This window comes from Penicillium pulvis (genome assembly GCF_028828015.1).
Source record: "Penicillium pulvis strain IBT 33274 chromosome Unknown contig_5_segment0_segment0, whole genome shotgun sequence".
Taxonomy (NCBI): domain Eukaryota; kingdom Fungi; phylum Ascomycota; class Eurotiomycetes; order Eurotiales; family Aspergillaceae; genus Penicillium; species Penicillium pulvis.
The window spans coordinates 735,695-755,047 of NW_026643078.1; the positions used below are offsets into that span (position 1 = coordinate 735,695).

General features: G+C 49.1%; 10 protein-coding genes across 10 annotated transcripts; 5 read left to right on the forward strand and 5 right to left on the reverse strand.

The window, feature by feature from the left end:
* Positions 1–110: 110 nt before the first annotated feature.
* N7503_006831 (uncharacterized protein) lies at positions 111–2,318 on the reverse strand (the record flags this gene model as incomplete). The annotated part of the gene is made up of 2 exons (XM_057066378.1): positions 111–1,106; positions 1,170–2,318. The coding sequence occupies 2 exons, from the start codon at positions 2,316–2,318 to the stop codon at positions 111–113; spliced, it is 2,145 nt and encodes a 714-aa protein (XP_056920059.1).
* Positions 2,319–3,558: 1,240 nt separating this feature from the next.
* On the forward strand, positions 3,559–5,354 carry N7503_006832 (putative ribosomal assembly complex component Ipi3; the record flags this gene model as incomplete). The annotated part of the gene is made up of 2 exons (XM_057066379.1): positions 3,559–3,903; positions 3,984–5,354. 2 exons carry the CDS (start codon positions 3,559–3,561, stop codon positions 5,352–5,354), a joined length of 1,716 nt encoding a protein of 571 aa, XP_056920060.1.
* Positions 5,355–5,592: 238 nt separating this feature from the next.
* N7503_006833 (class I SAM-dependent methyltransferase) lies at positions 5,593–6,447 on the reverse strand (the record flags this gene model as incomplete). The annotated part of the gene is made up of 1 exon (XM_057066380.1): positions 5,593–6,447. The coding sequence occupies one exon, from the start codon at positions 6,445–6,447 to the stop codon at positions 5,593–5,595; it is 855 nt and encodes a 284-aa protein (XP_056920061.1).
* A 1,192-nt stretch (positions 6,448–7,639) lies between these two features.
* On the forward strand, positions 7,640–7,921 carry N7503_006834 (uncharacterized protein; the record flags this gene model as incomplete). The annotated part of the gene is made up of 1 exon (XM_057066381.1): positions 7,640–7,921. The coding sequence occupies one exon, from the start codon at positions 7,640–7,642 to the stop codon at positions 7,919–7,921; it is 282 nt and encodes a 93-aa protein (XP_056920062.1).
* Positions 7,922–8,732: 811 nt separating this feature from the next.
* Positions 8,733–9,170, forward strand: N7503_006835 (uncharacterized protein; the record flags this gene model as incomplete). Its single annotated transcript, XM_057066382.1, has 2 exons — positions 8,733–9,101; positions 9,159–9,170. The coding sequence occupies 2 exons, from the start codon at positions 8,733–8,735 to the stop codon at positions 9,168–9,170; spliced, it is 381 nt and encodes a 126-aa protein (XP_056920063.1).
* Positions 9,171–10,106: 936 nt separating this feature from the next.
* On the forward strand, positions 10,107–12,092 carry N7503_006836 (indoleamine 2,3-dioxygenase). Its single transcript, XM_057066383.1, has 2 exons — positions 10,107–10,856; positions 10,914–12,092. The coding sequence occupies exons 1-2, from the start codon at positions 10,566–10,568 to the stop codon at positions 12,069–12,071; spliced, it is 1,449 nt and encodes a 482-aa protein (XP_056920064.1). The 5' UTR covers positions 10,107–10,565; the 3' UTR covers positions 12,072–12,092.
* Positions 12,093–13,610: 1,518 nt separating this feature from the next.
* On the forward strand, positions 13,611–14,202 carry N7503_006837 (uncharacterized protein; the record flags this gene model as incomplete). Its single annotated transcript, XM_057066384.1, has 2 exons — positions 13,611–13,715; positions 13,771–14,202. The coding sequence occupies 2 exons, from the start codon at positions 13,611–13,613 to the stop codon at positions 14,200–14,202; spliced, it is 537 nt and encodes a 178-aa protein (XP_056920065.1).
* A 736-nt stretch (positions 14,203–14,938) lies between these two features.
* N7503_006838 (uncharacterized protein) lies at positions 14,939–15,352 on the reverse strand (the record flags this gene model as incomplete). The annotated part of the gene is made up of 2 exons (XM_057066385.1): positions 14,939–14,989; positions 15,044–15,352. 2 exons carry the CDS (start codon positions 15,350–15,352, stop codon positions 14,939–14,941), a joined length of 360 nt encoding a protein of 119 aa, XP_056920066.1.
* Positions 15,353–16,604: 1,252 nt separating this feature from the next.
* N7503_006839 (uncharacterized protein) lies at positions 16,605–17,228 on the reverse strand (the record flags this gene model as incomplete). The annotated part of the gene is made up of 2 exons (XM_057066386.1): positions 16,605–17,040; positions 17,101–17,228. The coding sequence occupies 2 exons, from the start codon at positions 17,226–17,228 to the stop codon at positions 16,605–16,607; spliced, it is 564 nt and encodes a 187-aa protein (XP_056920067.1).
* A 719-nt stretch (positions 17,229–17,947) lies between these two features.
* N7503_006840 (oxygenase MpaB family protein) lies at positions 17,948–18,856 on the reverse strand (the record flags this gene model as incomplete). Its single annotated transcript, XM_057066387.1, has 1 exon — positions 17,948–18,856. The coding sequence occupies one exon, from the start codon at positions 18,854–18,856 to the stop codon at positions 17,948–17,950; it is 909 nt and encodes a 302-aa protein (XP_056920068.1).
* Between the last annotated feature and the right edge of the window lie 497 nt (positions 18,857–19,353).

Sequence of the window (19,353 nt, forward strand, 5' to 3'; positions counted from 1 at the left end):
AAAGAGAGCCATGCAGGATGGTGATGTGTGAGGGAATAGGAAATCGAAACCAAAGAGAGGAGGTGTATAGAGATACAAGGAAAGCGGGAAAGATAGGGAAAGAGTGAGGTTTAGGGGGCATTGACTTCCAGGACCTGGGCGAGAACTTCAATCGCAGATTTAAGCACTTCATCTGATCGACCACAGATGGCGAATAGTAGATTGTCGATAATTCCCTCGACCTGCCGGCGCAGTTCTGAACTGCGGGACCCAAGGACTCGGTCCTTGGTGCGGCCGGGGGACCCAGATGGGAGCTGGATGCCCAGTGTGCTGTATGCTTTTGTGGGGATGGCATCGATGCCATATGTGTCGTTTCGCGCCAGTAAGGAAGGTTTGTGGCGGTGAATAGTAGATAAGGAAAGGAGGTAGTTGCGGGCAATGAGCGCTGCACAGAGACAATCTAGCAAGTTCTCTGTGACTTCAGGAAATATTGTTCGAAACGGGCGGAGGAAATTCTTGTCGTCGCTTTTCCTTACATGCAGGATTGCAGGTGATGTGAGTCGAAGCATGTGACGAGGAAAGTCCTTCACAGAATGTTCAAGTTCGTCGAGGGTCCATTGATGATCATCCAGGGTCCACTCATGGTCAGCGTCATCCCACGGTGTTGCTTCATCTGATTCTTCTTGAATAGATTTTGTAGACCTCCGGCTTGGAGAATGTTCAGTCTGTGGTGTTGCCTCTGGGCTTACACTTCCAGACCGAATTTCTGGCTGAGTGAAAGTGTCGCGCTCTCCCTGCGCGGTGCCAGGTCGATCGCCAATCACAGTAGATGTAACACTGTCGGAGGTCAATGACCCTGGGTCAGTGTATACATCGTCATCTTTACCGTCCTCATAGGTGCTCAGAGAGTAACCAGACTCCCGCGTGCCATAGCCACTATCCGACATGTCCAGCGGAGTTTCAAGTGGTGTATCTGGACTGAATGCAGATACTTCCTCTTGCCGCTGATCTGGCGTCATTGGAAGAGGGTGTGGTATTAATGATGGTGGAGGTGGCATCGGGGAGGACTGCCGAGCAATATCAACCAATCTTGGTTTATTTTTGGGCTTGCTTGCAACAGCAAATCTCTGTGACAGTATTAGAATGGCTGGATGTTGATCATCTGTAGTCTGGGAGAGCTGATGACTTACCAAGGGTTCGTCGAGAGACTTCATCCCCGGGATGAAATCTATCTTCGGCATTGGAAGTGGTGGATCCTGTTCAACAATCTGGACCTTTCGACGGTTGGATTCTCTGATGTTTTCATCTTTTCCAGAAAGCGGATCAAAGGGAACGCCTTTCAGCCATGTCTCGCAATACGCCAGATTACTGGGTATCCAACTAGCTTCACTTGAGACGGTGGCGGTCCTCGGCCGTTGAGGTCTCGGCGAGCTGCCTGGAACATGACAGTAGGTGGGCCCTGGAGGTGATGTAATAGGACTTGAAAGGCCATCATGGCTCTTGGCGGTGTTTCTTAACTCATTGCCTTCGCACTGCCGGATGAGATTCGAATGTGCTTCGTGGACACTAGTAACCTCCGTCCACCTTTGTTCTTGGGGTTGTTCGTGGCGTTCTTCGATCCAGTCAGGCGGGCGGTAGGCTTTGTAGTTAATCCTTTCTGTGTCGCTGTCCTCCAATCCTCCGCTCAGCTCAACCGGCTCCTCCAGTTCGGGCAAGCTTGGCTCTTTCTGTAAGTCCTCATTGATAATGTCCGCCTCTTTTGGTTCATCTTTGCACTCAAAATATGATGTATTAGCCCCCGCACTTACAGCCCTAGATTCTGATATTGGGGGACTGGGCAAAAGACCAAAAGCTGACATGCTAGCAGAACCCAAATTTTGATCAGAGCGCCATGTCCGTAGTGTACGAACACCTGGTATTTTAGATTCTCTGGTTGATTTCGGGCGGAATGTTGGTGCACTGTCGCATGACGCCGGCGACGATGGGAGCATCAGCTGGAAGGGTTCCTTCATTCTGCGTACAGAGCGAAAAGGTGAGATGATGGGAGGCCCTCTGCTCGCGGGCCGCCGGCAGAGAGAGTTTGTAGAAGAATCATGAACCTCCGAACGAGGTAATGTGGGTGACGGCACGAATGACAATGTCGGATATTGTCTGCTCCTCCTTCGGGGCTGATATGTGGGAGACCATCGGCGTGGCGAGGGAATGGGGTCAGGAATTGCCATGGCATCGTGGCTCGGCGCGGATGAGTATGAGTCTTGGTTCTTAATGTGAGTTTGAATCGGGGCCGGGAAACATGCATTGTTAGGCCTTTTAGTAACACCGCAATCCATAGTGGACATATTGCGCCTTTCAGATGAGGTGGTTTTAGTCCCAACTCAAATGCTGAAAAAGCAACATGCGGTCGCACAAGAGTTACCCGGATGAGAATGAAATGCAGTCGTGGGAGCGATGGAACCTCCGCACGATGCAGGGGCACAGTATGGACTTATACAGTCAGAGTGACGCTAGTTTTGACTTCCAAGGACGATAGGGTCACCAGGTATACAAGGTAGGACATCCCTTGACAAGGAACTCAACACCCTGCCATGAAGAAACTCGAGTATGTTCAGATGAAGTTTGGCCCCTTCAAGGTTTTTGGGTTTCCCTCTTGCACGAAACTAGCTCAGCTCTCAGGCACGGGCCATCATAATAATAGTTGAGAATGAGAGTCAAGTCATCCTTGCATGCCCGAGAAAGGTGAGATCTAAGCAGGCGGTGGGGGGATGATAGGCCCTAGATTGCTATTCATGGTCTGCAGGACGCTGTCAACGTGGATAGACCCTTTGCGGGTCGCCTATAATCGTCATAGTTCGAGACGAAGAATGAGACAAATGGGATGCAGAGAGGGGGATTAGCGAATCACAGCCCTTGAGAAGGGCAATAAGATCGACCACAGGGTGTGTTGCACTGTACCAGAGCGGGTCTTCATTGGCTGCAGTGTCTCGTTGCAATAGCAATGGGAGAACCCCCCTTCATGGGGTTGCCATCCCTTGCGTCGGAGTCACCCATGCCTGACCAGACTCTGAAACTTGAAATATAAATGATAACATGCTTCGTCATGGCGTGCATACTGAAAGTGCCATTTTCTTTTCCCTCCCAGCTGTGTGAGTGGCTCTGAACATGCCTTGTAAAATGCCATGAATTTTCATCGCCAAATCCGATACATCTTCATAGTGATTGCCCCCATATCTGCTGAGCCACTTTAATTTCGCGGATACCGTCGCCATTCCCGGGGATTGACAGGTTCCATTGGGAGCCCCGCTTATCCTCAAACACGGCTGTTGTAGATGATAGATGTCAATTCGACGGTCCTATTAAATTAGCTGAATTAAAGTAATCGCGTACACGGGTCAGATCTGATCGGATGAGGAGAAAGTTTAGGATTGATCACATCTTCATAGTTGCATTTCCTGGTACGCGGTGGGGCCACAAACAGTGCAAACTGCCTTATCGATTGGACTTATCGCGTAGCTTTTTTTTTCTTTCGGTTGGAATGATCTTCTAGTCTCCCCCATATTTCATGCAAGCGCCCCATTCCCCATGATTTCCGAATCGTTCATAGCGGCGACGCTGTCATCCGCTAAAATCCCGACCGCCACTCTCCGCGATGTCGGCATTTGCGTGCATGAATTCCAGCCTGCCCCCCAGCTGCGATCCACTTTCAAGAAGAGCTCGACCACACCCAATTGCTTGGCCGTGAGCCCGTCGCATATTTTCGCAGCACAGGCTGATAAGGCAGTTGTTCATGTCTACAGTCGGGAAAAGGGGAACCAGGAGGCTTTAGTGCCATTTCCGGAGCGTATCCGCAGCATTGCTGTCGTCGGAGCCAAGCATGGTGATGTGCTGGTCCTTGGCACGGAGGGAGGCCGGTTGATTCTGTGGGAGGTATGATATGTCAATTGCGCTTATCTTTGGATATGTCAGAGAATTAGTGGATTCAGACTAACTCGCGCCGCGTGTTTCAGACATGCACAGGACGTCAAGTGGCTACCACGGCTTCACACCTGCAGCCGGTCACCTCGCTTGTCGTCGACCCCACTTCCAACTTCATTCTGTCAGGCTCCGCTGATGCCAGTATACACGTCTGGTCTCTTCCTGGCATCCTCTCCTTTTCTAAGCCCGCTCAAAGTCAAGACCGACAGCCACCAAACTCACCCATTCGGACCTTCTCCAACCACCGTGCCGCCATTACATCTCTGGCTGTCGGACACAGCAATGGACGAAACAACATCGCAGTCTCGACCGCGAAAGATAATACCGCTATTGTTTGGGACTATAACACTGGACATGTTCTGCGAACGTACCTGCTCCCATTCTCGGCGACCTGTCTAGCATTGGATCCGGTGGATCGAGCTGGCTACGTTGGTTATGAAGACGGCAGCGTGCAATCCATCGACTTTTACCGCAGCGGCTCAGTAAAGCACACTCTCCACGACATCTCTCTACAATCCACCCCTGCCCAGGTGTCCGCCGAGGACCGATGGCTTCCTCCATCTGCCGAGTCCGGTGCTACCCGGGCACTAATTCTCTCATATGATGGTACCACACTATTGTCCGCGCACGATAGCGGCAAGGTTCTATCATGGAATATTGCGCGCCGAAAGTTCGCAACCACTGTCTCTGACTACACACACCCTGTGACCAACCTGGTTCCCTTGCCGCTAAATGGCCTTTCAAACTCCTCGCAGGAGCCAACCCGCAGCATTCACACGATTGTCAAGCCTCGCCATGACGGTGCGCTCTCAGACCCCTCTCATGCTCCGGGTGCTGTCCCAGCAGCATACACTTTCCACACACACCTGACAGCCCCCTCACGTCTCCGATCTCGCCAAACATCCCAATTCTCTCAAGCCCTCACCCATGCAGCCTTCCCCACCTCCATGATTGAGGAGGGCCTCGCCGAGCTGGCTGCTTTCAGACAGCCGGGCGCTGAAGTCTCCCGTGTCTCGTACACAGCTCCCGCTGTTCCAGATGCCTCGGTTGACGTTGCCGCTCATGACGATCGCATTGCTGAGTTGGAAGCCGAAATTGCTTTGCTGAAGAAAAAGGACGCAGTCAACGACAAGACTCGACACTCTACCACAGACGAGGTTGTGCAGCTGCGCTCGGACCTTGTCCATCTGCAAGATTACATCAACGAGATGCATGAGAAGCAGGAGGCCGCTCAGCGTGACAAGGTGCAGCGGCAAGCAAGGAAGGAAGCTCGTGAGGCAAAAAAACGGGAAGCATGGTTTGCTGCCGAAGGTAAAGGGCGCAATGGCGATGCAGTGATGAAAAAAATGGACATTGATGGCGGTATGCTGACCAGCGACTCGGATGATCAGAGCGATGAGTAAAGTCTCTCAATATGGTGATTAATATCGGCCTTTGGTCTACTCAAAATGGGAATGGCGCCTGGTTAAACATTTGCATATACTTTACGATATTTATTCAAAGAATATTCAGACAGATATGAACTTCGATATTCACAATTGTAGATCATCCCCATTATTAATGTCCGACAATCATGTATCTTCTGACAGTTCGCTTTAATTCCTGTAGCTGATACATTGACTAAAGAAAGCACCCACTTAGCTACTTCCACGCGAGCATCTCACACTGCAACGCCGCATACCAAGCGTCCTCCGTCTCAGCCCACTTCTTCGAGGCCCGCAGCGTCTCGTCTATTTCTTCTTGAGCAATACCAGCCTCGAGCCAGCTCCGGTGCAAAGGATCGCCGGACTGTAGCTGGCTCTGTGCACGCTTAGCTAGCCACTGTCGAGTGTCTGGACCCGAGAAGACTGAGCTTCCAGTGCCAATACGAACCTTGCCCCCATCAGCGTCAAACCCCGCAAGACGAAACAATGCCGGCATAACGGCCGGCGAAAGGTCTGCTTCAGTGTCCCCTTTGAGCACCGCTCGACGGAAATTTCCTACCCAAAGCCGGTCAAGGTCCACACTCCGTGGGTAAAAGTGCTGGTCCACTGTATCGCGCGTGGCCAAGATCCCCCCAGGCTTTAGGAGCCGTCGCATTTCGGTAAGTGCCTTAACAGGCATGTCTGGTGGCGGCATATACCCAAAGGTATGAGCGCAGAATATGATGTCGAATGTATTATCTGCGTAGGCGAGCCCTTCCAGGATATTACCTTCCTCGAAAGCAATGGAGCCTGGTCCGTCTTCAGCAATTCCGAGATCATTGGCCACTATTCTGGCCCTTGCTAAGACATTTGCTGAGATATCAATGCCGAGCGTTCTTCCTTCACTGGCATATTTGACGAACCCCGCAGTAATGGTACCAGGACCACAACCGACATCGAGAATCAAGTGTGTCTTTTTGATATATGGCAGTAAGAAGGCGGCCTCTGACTCAACTGTGCGAGTTTGTTGGGTCGAGACAGTCTGGCTGGAATAGCCTTGCTTGTAATTTCCCGCTTGGCTAGTACTCGTCATCGCTGTTCTGGAAAGTAATCAAGAGTCAGCATATCCTTCCACTGTAAAGCCGCAAAAACCTAGTGAACGTTCTACTGCATAGATTGTGGAAGCGAATAACGCATGGGTTTGCCAGATATGATGTGGTGGGGGAAGGAAGAAGATCTAGCCACGAGAATCATGGAGATATAAACGTGTGAGCTATGCGAGTCATACAGTGAACTGTACCTTGACAAGGCTTCAATTCTGGGCCATTGAAGTGTGTACTTGGTGTGAGACAAGACTTTCAATGAGGGGCAATTTATTGATTGTAAGCTGACAAGGATGCCGGTCCCGCGATTCCATACTGTGGACGGTGTATTCACAGCGGCTTGACCGGGCCGAGACCGGCATTCCTAAGAAGAAACATATCCGTTTATCTCTGAAATCAAATCGCCCTGCGATATGGGCTCAAAATCATTTTTGGAACTTGATCGCTTTGGGGTGCGGGCATAATGGAACGGGATTAATTTATACCTCTCCGCTTTTTAACAATGTGACGCAACCATCCGCTAAGGCCCAACCAGATTCCTGCCCATACAAGGTGGGTAACTTATTCTTTTGACATCAGCGAATTTTTTCTTCCTCTACTCGTCTGTGAAATTCCAGATCTCGTTCCTAAACGGTAATAGTTGGGATATGGGGTTGACAGATAGCAGTGCTAAAGCGGTGGTGAAATTCAACCAGGCTGCGTCGTTCACCTTCTTGAGCGCACTAAACGCCTTCGTTAAAAAGGCATAATCTAATTCTGAGAAGTACCTCGGGTCATAGAATATTTTGAATTAATAGGAAGAAAATGATGGAAAACAAACATGGAACTTAAGAGGGCATCAGGGGCTCTCAATATGACCCCTGTACAATCCACATTAACCATTCATCCACCTATGTGGTACTCCACGCCAGCAGCATGTGCTAACCTCTCACTGGATCCCACTCAAGCCATCTAGCCAGGGCCACTTTGCCCCCACTAGTCAAAAAAGCCACTGCGGGGCTAAAAGGCAAATGAAATCATAAGTTCGCCACATGAATGCATAAATATAGAGAAAGCTAGGAAGAACATTTCTTGCATCAAGAATACGAATTAACGATATTTGCATCGAACGAGACGCAGCAAAGCCTTTGTATTTTAAACTATTTGAAGCCACAAGTTATTCCAGCCACAAGTTATTCCAACATGGCCGACTCTTATACCAGTTCTTCCTATTACTACAGCTCCAGTTCTTCGACCAGCACGGGCGAAGGCACAGCCACTGCTACCGGGCACCGATACTCTACTTCCTCGCACACTGATCCTGATGGAACGACTGTCGTACGTACGGCGCACCAAGACCTGGGAGAGGCTCCGGTCATTGAGGAGCGGCGCTATGATAGTACAGGCCAGGAACAGTTAGCTCTCCCTGGTCCGGCGGGGTCGTCTGCTGGTGGTGTGAGACGCATTACGGATCTTGATGAGTAGCATAGGCTTTGGGTACCTTTGTACATGTACTTTGAATGTTAAGAACTGTTTGAAGCCCAACTATATATTTCCAACTTGACATACTGTACTATTCTCTCACGCCTAGTCTGCTTAAATACGTAATCACCAAGGCCTCCAGAACAAAATCTTGGAAATGTAGAGAAACACTATACAAATCTAGGCCTCCTACCTTTCCACTACACCGCCGGTCACGTTGCATGATGTCTTTAATCCTGATAAGGCGGTCAATGGGTTCATGGTTATTATTAGTTATGGTGTCGACAGTCCTGATTTGCCGATACAATACCACACAACCTGCTTCCAATGGAACTCAATATGATTCGACTATTTTCACCTGGGCCGGTGACTTGTAAATGTCCACGTATACTAGCTGTTGTAGAAGAAGAAAGACATAGGCGACCCGCCAAGACAATCCAGCGGGCCCAATCAAATTAGACACTGCCAGCTTATTGAGGCATGAAATTTATCGAGCGCTACAAGGAACTGAAAATGGAAAATGCCCCCAGATGTTACGTATGTGCATAACTGGGCAGTGACCTGAGCTCGTATGGACTGAAAAGGCTGGGTAATGATTGTTGATTATTGGTGCACAATTTTGGAAGCTGGAGCTCAGGCGTCCCAAACTCATAACGAAAAACTCGAAAAACCGTCCAGATAGAAGTATAAATGTATCTTCAGAGCGCAGATATTCGATTCAGTTCATCAAGAAAATTCACTTCACACCCATCACATTTGAAGCTCGCCTGCAATCTCAGAATAAACATCATTTACCCTGGGGCCATCAACAACCATGAAGCTTTCTACCTTCGCTCCCTTGGCTCTCAGCCTGGCATCCTCAGCATTTGCATGGATCGTGATCGACTACGCCGAGGTGACGGACTGCAACATCATCAATACGGACGCATACTTCCGGGAATACGACGGGACTGATTCCAACGCATGCCACAACTTTGGCGCTGGAGAGTCCGGCTCTACTTGTTCTCAGCATAGCGGGCTAGGCGATGTAGCTAGCTGCACGGACGATCTGGTTGTTTCTGGGAGTGTCCTTGTTCGAGACTCGTCCCAGTGCGAGTTCTTCACCGCCAGTGACTGTGCAGGATCTTCTCGTATTGTTGCAGATGGATATTGTGTGCCTGGGGCATACTCTTCTTTCTCTTGCGTAAGTGAATTGATACTTCAGTGAGAGTATGAATTGATGAGCTGATTTTACATGTAGCCGGAAATTTAAGCTCTTAGTAAGAACTAGGAATAGGCAACTTGTGGAGATTCGAAGTTGCTTTGGAAGCTGACTGGGTGTCCGGGTAGTGGAAGGAATGTTTACGTTGCTGGCTCTGATTTAGTTCAATTTGGAAATGCCTGGGCATGTCTAGTGGTAAATACTCGACTGACAAATGATTGCTTGCATCCATGGATCCAGAGATCAGTTGCTTGTAAATACATGTGTAGGCACGTGACCATGTAGTGACGTTTTGGTGTGGCAAGTTGTATTACATAATATACGCTAAACTACTTTCGGAATGATGGTCTAAATGAGAATTGGGCGGTTGGGAGGAAGAAGGGCTCTAATAAGAAGAAATCTTGCATTTTATTCAAAGAGCAGTCTCGCAGAGTAGTGCTAGAGACACAAATAAAGCAAGAAGCAGTCTAGAGGTGACGTTGGACCCGGAATCTGGGGATCGGCCGCCCCTCACCGGTAGGACCGAACGAGGTTTTAGCGTGGGTTAAGCGAGCGACCGGAATCGGCGAGGAAACACTCACCGGTTCATTCTCTAGCGTGTAGGACCCAAATCGCTCTCACTCAATCTATCTGCGCATCACTAGAACGCGGAGGCCCGTTCCCCATAGCGCGATATATAAACTCATCTAAAATAAACCTACCTAGACAGGCTTTTGCGCTTCTCCTTTCCTTTCCCAGGTCCGCATCCACCCCCTATCTCCGTCAGTTCCGTCCCGCACCATGCCCGCTGAGGCCTTTAAACTGCGGACCTTAGGATCCTATATCGGACTTAGTCCAACGGGACTGGGCTGATCCTAAGCCCGGACCTCGTGCAATTCTTGTCCCGGCTTAGAAATGCCTCACGCTGGTTATTACGTGCTCTCGGACGCTATTCCCGCTTAAATTACATTTGAAAAATCTGCTCGGAATTGCGATTTTTTCCTCCCAAGCCAACTAGCTAAATCGACGAGCATAATTTCTATTCATTTTGAACTCGAAAGTCTTCTCTTTTTTGACACTCGGACGAGACCCGGACTTTGTGAAAGTTGCAAACTTTCCCCTCTCTTTCTCCGTTCGCATCCGGAGAGAACAACGCCTCTCGGGGAAACACTATTTTTTTCTTTGGAAACACGCCACTCATTCATTACCCCTCCCTGGGGACCTTGTTCCTGGGTCATTTTGCTAGATCAACATTCATTCTTTGAACATATTTCTCTTGAAAATAGAGACAAATTCTCAGAGACCTTGCTGGTTTAGTCTCTGTTGCGTGACCTCGGACCACGTCTCAAGCCGGAGATCTACGGGAGTCAACCCGCATGGACATTGCCTGAGTTCAGGCTACAGATCCACACGTGCTCCTCTTCCAATCCTGTATAGCTTCTTCCTTTCATTTCATTTCCCATCATAATGTTGCCCCCGGTACCTTCGCCGCTGGACTACGGCATCTCTCCGGAGAATGGCTTCTTGTCACCAGAGCCTCCGCTGGAAGTTCTGCCAGATGCATACTATGCCAAGTGGGAGGCGATTGCTGCAAACTTGCAGCCTTTGCTCCTCAGTAAAAGAGTCCGGGGTATCGTGGACAGATTACCTTTGCTTTCAACCGAGTACCTGCGTACAGATGCCGAGTGGCGTCGGGCATATGTCGTCCTGGTATTTATCTTGCACGGCTATGTATGGGGTGGTGACCGTCCTGCCGAGGTAAGCACTCCTTCCCATTTACCAGCAACAACATTCAATCCTAACAACCACCAACAGAAAATCCCTCCTCAGTTGACCGTGCCCCTGTTCAAGGTCTGTGACCGACTTGAAGTTCCCCCAGTAGCCACATACGCCGGCGTATGCCTATGGAACTACAAGCCCATTTTCCCGGACGAGCCCACCGATGACCTTGACAACCTCGCCTGTCTGCAGACTTTCACCGGATCCCTAGATGAACAATGGTTTTACCTCATCTCGGTAGCCATCGAAGCCCGCGGTGCCCCCTCAATCCCTCTCATGCTGCAAGCTATTGCCGCAGCTCGACGCGGCGAAGCCCGCGTAGTAACTGAGTGCCTGCAGCGGCTTGCTGAAATTATAGATGAGGTCAACTCTCTCTTGCAACGCATGTACGACAACTGCGACCCATACATCTTTTACAACCGCATTCGCCCCTACCTCGCCGGTAGCAAGAACATGGCCGACGCAGGCCTACCAAACGGCCTACTGTATGACGATGGTAAAAATGAACCCAAGTACAGACAATACGGCGGCGGCAGTAACGCCCAGAGCTCTCTGATTCAGTTCTTCGATATCGTGCTGGGCGTGGAGCACCGGCCAACAGGCGTGTCTCGCCCAGAACAACGCGATAACACGTCTGAAGATAGCCCCAAGTCCCGGAACGGCTTTATCCATGAGATGCGCGCCTATATGCCCGGCCCGCACAGACGGTTCCTGGAGCATGTCGATACAATCGCCAATATCCGGTCCTTCGTTGAAGCTCGACGTACAGACCCTGCTCTACGGCTGGCGTACGATGCCTGCCTAGGCATGCTGCGTGCAATGCGTGACAAGCACATTCAAATCGTGTCCCGCTATGTCATTCTCCAGGCGCGCGGAGCCCGTCGCGAGTCACAGGCCGCTAAGCCCAGCCAGCCTGCACCCCAGAATCTGGCTACTGCCGCCCCGGCCGATAGCAAGAAGCTACGAGGAACGGGTGGTACAGCACTCATTCCGTTCCTTAAGCAGGCACGTGACGAGACCGGTGAACCGGCCATCGATGCATGGGCACGACGACTTCTCAGCAATGGACCTGCGGTTGTGGGCTCGGCTGCACTGAGTAAAGTCGGTGAGCATCCTGATGGGCATCTTGAGGTTGTTGGCCTCTGCGGTTCATGGACGGCGGACGATAGTGAAGGTGGAATCTGCCACTGGTGATCAAAATTATTTTCTACTTACTGATTTATGAGCGTTCATATCTGCATTGGATCTCCATGTTCATTCCTGCGTATGGCAGTGACTAGCGGGTTATTAGGCGTTTATATTGTTATCTTATCTTCTGGGTCCTCATCTCAACATTCCCGACCCTTGTCATTCTTAGCATCTAGATTCTAGATTACATTATCTTGTGACGGTTATGGCACAATTCAGACATGATTATTGCTCTACTCAGAAAATAAATCCCTTGTTATTCCATAACTTTTGTGCAAACGAGTAAAAGTGAGTAGCTTATAGTGAACCGTCAATACCTCAATTGAATAGGTTCAAGGTTTCGATGAATGCAAATCTATGAACACAATGCTGGACCTCATGTTTGGATACACGAGCACGTCTGTTTGGGGTCAGATGTCATCATTTCTCTGGTGGGCACACTGCCACTGTCCAGTCTCTTCAGTTATGTGACCAAGCTATCTCTGAGGGTCCTCGGAGCAGTGTCTTATGCTCGTTCTTTTAGACCTTCGCCGTGGCCTTCTGATAAGTGATTCCAGTAGCCCTGCAACATGTTGCCGCTCTTTTACCATGCAAATTTGGCTTTGGAATGTCGCCGAGTTGATCAAGGGTGGAACCACTCCAATTACGCAATGGGGTACTGTTTGATCTCCATATAGATTCGAGAATATGGATAGGCTGGATTAAGAGTCCCACCTGGTGGTGCACGCCAACTTTGATGATGTGAGTCAAGGCACTATTGCTGACATCAGGATGGTTACTCTGAAACCTATGGTTGTTGAGACATATTAGGATTTTTCACATTTTGGCCGAGTTATTATTCGTGATTTGGGGCAGAAATTGGGAAGTGTGTCACTGGATCTGTGAAAAAGTCATAGTATACTATGTACTTGATAATTTGATATGTACTTAAGTAATTTGTTCTAACACCTATGCTATACTATTTGAATTTCAGATATCTGAATGACTAAGAAACAATTTCAGACTTACTCTATCAGCTACCTAGTACAGGTAAGTCAATATTGCGATAACGCAGGCGGACTAGGCAACAGAAATAGATCAGGATTCATATGCAAAGCGCAGCTCTATACCTTATCAAGACTCAAGAGTCAAGACTGACCTGTAAAGAATCAGAGGACTGAAATATGATATCAGTTTCATCATCGACATCCAGTCACAATCTCTAAGCTTCGCACAATTGTATTCTGGATGGCTCCATTGTAGTCTGTGGAACCTTCTTTGTCCCGTGCCTGGCGCTTTATGACGCATTTTCCTCTTTGGTGGTGTGTGGGATGTCACGTGAATGACATCAGTGGGTGACGTCATCTATCACGGAGTTGATGAGTTACGTAGTGGCTGATTGATGCCAAGAAAAGTAGAGTAGCTGGAAGCACTATATAAAGAAAGGAAACACCGAGAGAGTTTGGTTCATCAACAAAAACAAACAAACAACAACACACAAACACAACTACTTTCACACAACTTTCTTCCACAACTCTTCCATCAACTTCATCACAATCAACCACAATGTCTGACAACAACAACTCTTCTACCATCGGCTCCTACGTGAACCAGGCCACCGGTGCCGCCCAGCGCGCCATGGGCTCCATCACTGGCAACTCCTCCACTCAGGTAAATTAATTTCCCTCAACTGCTCCCCATCAAAACATCAACTAACAACCCCTAGGCCAAAGGCGAACTAGCCCAAGAGCAGGGCAAGGAGCAACACGAGAACTCCCACACAACAGCCAAGCTAGGCCCCGTTACTGCCGACCCCCACACTGGCGCAACAGCCACCGACGACCCCAACCGCGCCAACGGTTCCTGGGACCAGACTGTCGGCTCAGCCAAGGAGTCTCTGGGTAACATGATCGGCAACGAGAGCCTGCGCCGGGCTGGTGTTGAGCAGAACGCCGCCGGCAAGGAGCAGGAGGCTAAGGGACAGCTTAAGGACTGGGGCGAGGGCATGCAGAACCGCGCCCAGGGTGCTGTTGGTGGCGTTGCTGCTGCTGTTACTGGTGATCGGGCCGACGAGAAGAAGTACCAGGATATGCACGATGAGGGCAAGGTCAGACAGCGCGGAGCTGAGGCTGATATGTCCAAGCGTCAGGGTCTTTAAGTTACCTACTTTCCTCTTGCCTAAACTGAAGGGTTGAGTCCAGTTGAGCCGAGGCTTGACTTGACTTGATCTCAGGGTTTTGCTTCTGCAGACTGGCCTGTATTATTCCGGCTCCTTTAGCCTTTACGATTTTTATGATTCAAGATATCCAATTTGATATTGATTTTACTTGATTTTGTTCATTCCAAGTATGAGGGTAGTAGAGCATTAGTAGATTGCTTTGTTGTTATACATGGGTTTTGTATATTCTTCTCGCTCCTGCAGCCCTACTGGATCGACTGCCGATCAAATACAAATCAGCACTGGCGCAACTTTTGACAGCGTTTTAAAGTTGATCTTCAAAAAATATAACTGTTGCTAGAATTTGGGCTCTGGGGGAATCTTCACCAAGCCACTATGAAAGTCCTTGAAGAGCAAGACACGCCGACATGGTGACGCGGGGGCCAGCGAGAATCTGCAAATTAACCTCGTAGCCCAGTATGAAGTATCCTTCTTCAAAGTCGTAGGCCTTGGGGTTGATTGGGGTTGATATTTGTCATTAGATATGGACGCACATCCCTTCTATTTTTCAATACTATTATGCTAGGTCATGTGCGTAAGCTAATCGTCTCTACCACACATATCCACTGATCTTGATTGTTCGATGTTTTCAATTCAAACCCCCGATCGTTTTCAAGATGTGTAAAACCGTTGATTTCGTATGCTATCGTTAATTACAAAAATACCATTTCATTTCTTAAAGTGAGCCAAGAAGAGATCCAAGTAGTTTCGAGACATCCTCAATAAGCTATACGGATATTAGTCGGTTGTCCAACAGAAAACAGTAGACGTAGTCACATACCGGTGTAGCATCCCCGATCAAAGTAGTAGTGTTATCCACGAAGTCCTTAGTCAACAACGAGCCAGCGTTGGTCAAGATAGTCTGTAGTGTGTTGGTATTGTCATCCGAAAGAACCTTAGCGGCGTTGGTGATGATAGTTTGGAGGTTGCTAATATTCTCGTCGCTGAGTAGGCCTTCGAGGTCGGAAAGTGTGCTGAGGAGGCCGGTACTGGCAGGAGCAGGAGCCGCGACGGGGTTGGGCTCTGGGGCAGCGACAGCCAGAGCCACGGGAGCCGCAAGGAGAGGGAGGAAGATGTGTGTGAACCGCATTTTGCTCTTATAAGAAATTTGTTCAAGATTCTGGTAGATCAGCACAGCTGGAAGCTTTGGAAGGAGAAAGAAAAATAGATGTTGATGTTCTACGAAATAAGAAGAAAAGAAAGCCTAGTCATAGACAGGAATAAAAAGCAACCTCCAAGACTTGACCGAACGTATACATGGATACAATCCACCCCACATGCACTCTAGACCACTTGAGCATGTCTTAGATTGGATTTTCCTATCGGAGGCGAGGCCAAGCAAAGTATAACAGAGCAAAAAGACAGGACGAAATTCCCCGAGACTCCAACCAGGCCAATGCGCATCGAGGGATTCACCACAGCTACTAAGGCTCAAGCCGGATTAGCATCGGATCTCTCCGTCAAGAAGTCAAACACAGAATAGGATCAATGGCCGAGGTCGATCGAACCGACACCGAAAAACGGGCTGCCATGTGAAGGCTCTATTACGACAAAGCACCACGAACCGAACCTAGAATCTACTACAAATCCAACAGTTACTACTCAATTGGGTCTAGCACCAAATGTAACCCAGACTCTCACTCATTTCCCGCAGTACGAGCTCAGCTAGTTGCATCCCCGCATCCAAGTTCTCACCCCAGACTACCGGCGTAGGGAAAGGATCAACAAATAAGGGCGATCAGACCCCCTTTAAGTGGAGCTGTTGACACTAGTGGAATGCTAACCCCTCTTCGGACCGAGTGCCCATGTGATCTCCACTCCACGGAGCACGAGTTGGCTTCGGTAGGGATCGGCACGAGGTGATACTATCGTGAATTCCAATCCAGTAGAGAATTAGTTATTAAATACAATCCACAATGATCCAGATTTGATTCTCGATATTAAAAACCTGCAGGATGATGTTTGTAGTTACAAGTATGGGACGCCGAGGAATCGGAATAAGCATGTGCGTTCCCACAAAAAGGGGTTGCGCCACCAATGGTTCGGCGGTTTCTGTCCCTGGAACCAGGTACGAGAACCAGAGAGCCACACCAGAGGTCAACAGAAGAAATTGGTTGATGTCATGCACCTCATCACTTCGTCTATGCACGTAAATACAATGGACTCGTGGGTCCCGTATCATGCTAGATAAGAAAACCCACGAGATACATCAAAAGCAAAATAAATCAAAGATTCCAGCTCGTCAAAGTATGCACGGTGATCATGCATCCCAGCTGCAGGACCGGCAGCCACTTTCCCAAAAGATCATAGTGACAATCCCCGCATTAGCTCGCCCCACAGTCTCACAACGCTATGACCAACCCAATAACACTCAACCCGATCATCACGGTAAATACCGTCGGCCGCGCTGCCACACCACTAGATGTAGAAGTTGACGTAGTCGCCGAGCCGGTCGATGTTGCCGTCGCTGCCGTAGCACCAGCTCCAGTGGTAGCCGTAGTCTGGTATCCCAGCCCAGTAGTAGCAGTCAAAGCGCCATCCTTAATCTGTAATCGGACAACAGACATGTAGCTCTTCACGTCAACAGGGAGACTGGAGTACCAAGCTGGTGTAGTTCCAGCCTTGAATTGACTAGCGAGGGAACTGCGGGATTGCGCGTCGATTAATTCTCCGACTACTGTTAGGGGAACGACCGAAAGGATCTCGGGGATGAGCGCTTTGGGTGGTGGAGAGATGTTTGCGAAATTCCCTGTTGTTGTTGCGCTTGCGAGGTTGGCTCTGGAATCAGCATTGTTAGTTGTGCATCAATTAATCTAGAGTCGAGTTCTAGGGACTAACAAGGCACTGGATAAGGATGCAAGGTTGAAGCCATCCTCTGTTGTTGCTGGGACGGTGGTTGCATCTCGCTTCTGTGGTTCAGCCCAGGCTGTTGCCGTTAGGAAGAATAAGACTGTGTTCAATTTCATATTGAATTGTACAGATGTGAATTATGGTGGTCTTGGTGGTCTTGGATCGCAGCTGGGAGCAGAAGACTATATCAAATGCTTGACCCCTCTTGGCCCATCTGTACGGAATGTCTTACGATTGGGTCTCCATGTTCCAACCATGGAAAGTATACTGAAGTAGGTGATTCACCTGTACTGAGAACTGACCTATAGGCGCTTGCATGCAAGCAGGTTTTCTAGACCGGTCGGTTGCATCTGTTCCGAGGCTCACTTACATGACCTAGACACCCCATGTCAGATGTCACGACTGTGAATGCGGGGCTCAAGAAGTCTATGCATTTCCTTTCAACTTGAAAATGCCCATTCCTGTGAGAAAGCGTCAAATTTTCACCAACGTTGATATACCTGTGATCGCCTGTCGATCTCGATGATAGAGACAAGATTTGATCTAAAATTGATCTTCCATCGTTTAGTGAAATAACCTAAAGGACGAAAAATCAAGTAAGAGTGGGCCTGCGCGACTCTAACTCTTGCATATGAAACGTAAACTTGAAAACGTGAACACCGAGGACGAACTGAGATCTGAATCCAGGGCGATGAAAGTTTGCTTCGAGGTTGATTTGGTCTAAAAGCACAAAGTCTTCATACTAAGAGTTCTCGAGAAAAGAAGGACTGATCGTAGCACGTAGCGTATATTAAAGAAAGGGTATATACAAAAGAAATTAAAACATAACCATCACCTAGACCACGTTCAACTTCTCACGCAGACGATCCTGGTAGTATCGCAGCGGATAAGCCCGCATCTTATTAGGCATAGCAGGGTAAACAGCCACCGAGAATCCCATCCAAGTACGGTAGAGCAATCTCGTTCCAGCAGTAGATTTCAACCCATATGCATCCCGCAACTTCGGCGGCAACATCTCAATAGTAACCACCCGCAAGAAAGGCTTAATGCGCTGCACCCACTTAGGCATATCCTTACTCTCATGCAACTCCTTCGCAAACTTGGCAGCATCATCTGAAACAGTCAACCGTCCAACCTGGTCATCCCAGAAAGACCAAAAAGCCTGTCGAGACTCCGGCCAAGTACCCGCAGGCATACCGAGACAGTTCATCAGCATAGTAAACTCGGCATATCCGCGCTGAGCAGTGTCGTAGTCAACGCGACCATACACGCGCTGATAGAAGTCTGTTGCGGTTGCATAGAGTGTTGCAGCCATCCAGCGTTGCAGGGATGGGTGGTGGGCGAAACGGTTGTTATGTCCGCCGCCTAGACCGGGTGCTTCACCTCGTTGAAGTAGGTTCAGCAGGGTCTTGCGCTCTGCGTTTGTGCCGAACACTAAGATTGAAATGTAGCTTAGGTGGGCTTGAAGAGCGTCGAGAAGTTCTGTTGCAAGGTCTTTGGAACTTTCTTTGATTTCTTCTTCGCGGATTGCTGGCATGGCTGCTTGGAGGAGTAGTGCGGCTCCGGAGCCGGCAAATAAGATACCCTCGTTAAGGATTTGAGGGAGAATTTCTAGTTGTTCCAGGGCGTGCAAGCGACCGGAGTCTGTAGTCGGGTTGGGACCTTCATTCTCCAGTTGGAACTCATGTAGAGCTCCGGGCTTTTCGTCGTCCAACGGAGATGGTGGTGAAGAGGCACGCGACATTATTGATTTTTGGATATAGAAGTGTTGGTAATGATAAGTTTTATTCAAGGATTAATCTAGGCAGACATTTTGAATAAAAGACACAAGCCCTCCCCGCATAATGAAAATACCCACTAAAACCATAAGTGAGGGCGCCGTCATCAATAGTGGGCTCGGCCCATGTGAACCCCCTTTTTTGCGAGTTAGTGCGCCACTACGCCAAAAATACGAAAGGCCGCGGTTCGCAGTAGATCACCATCTCCTCCGCTGATCCCTGCTCTATCCAGCTGCGTGTGCTCGTGAATCCTATCTCAGACAGGGAATGGTGCTCCGACGCACCGTGACCTTAATCCACTTTTTTTTGTTTTTTGGGTTTATTTTTTTTTTTTTCAAAGTCCCTCGTCTCCACCCAGATCCTCACTGGGTCAGGCCGAACAATGGAACGTCCGGGGGGTCTCCATACGGAGGCGACAGGGAAAATTGAAAGGGCTTATTTCGCTTGTTCTCCATAGGTCATC

Bases quoted from the DNA above. Each gene is read 5' to 3' on its own strand.
- N7503_006836 (XM_057066383.1), top strand. From the start codon at position 10,566: ATGTTGCCCCCGGTACCTTCGCCGCTGGACTACGGCATCTCTCCGGAG. The intron at 10,857-10,913 runs GTAAGCACTCCT...AACCACCAACAG, and splicing joins GTGGTGACCGTCCTGCCGAG to AAAATCCCTCCTCAGTTGAC.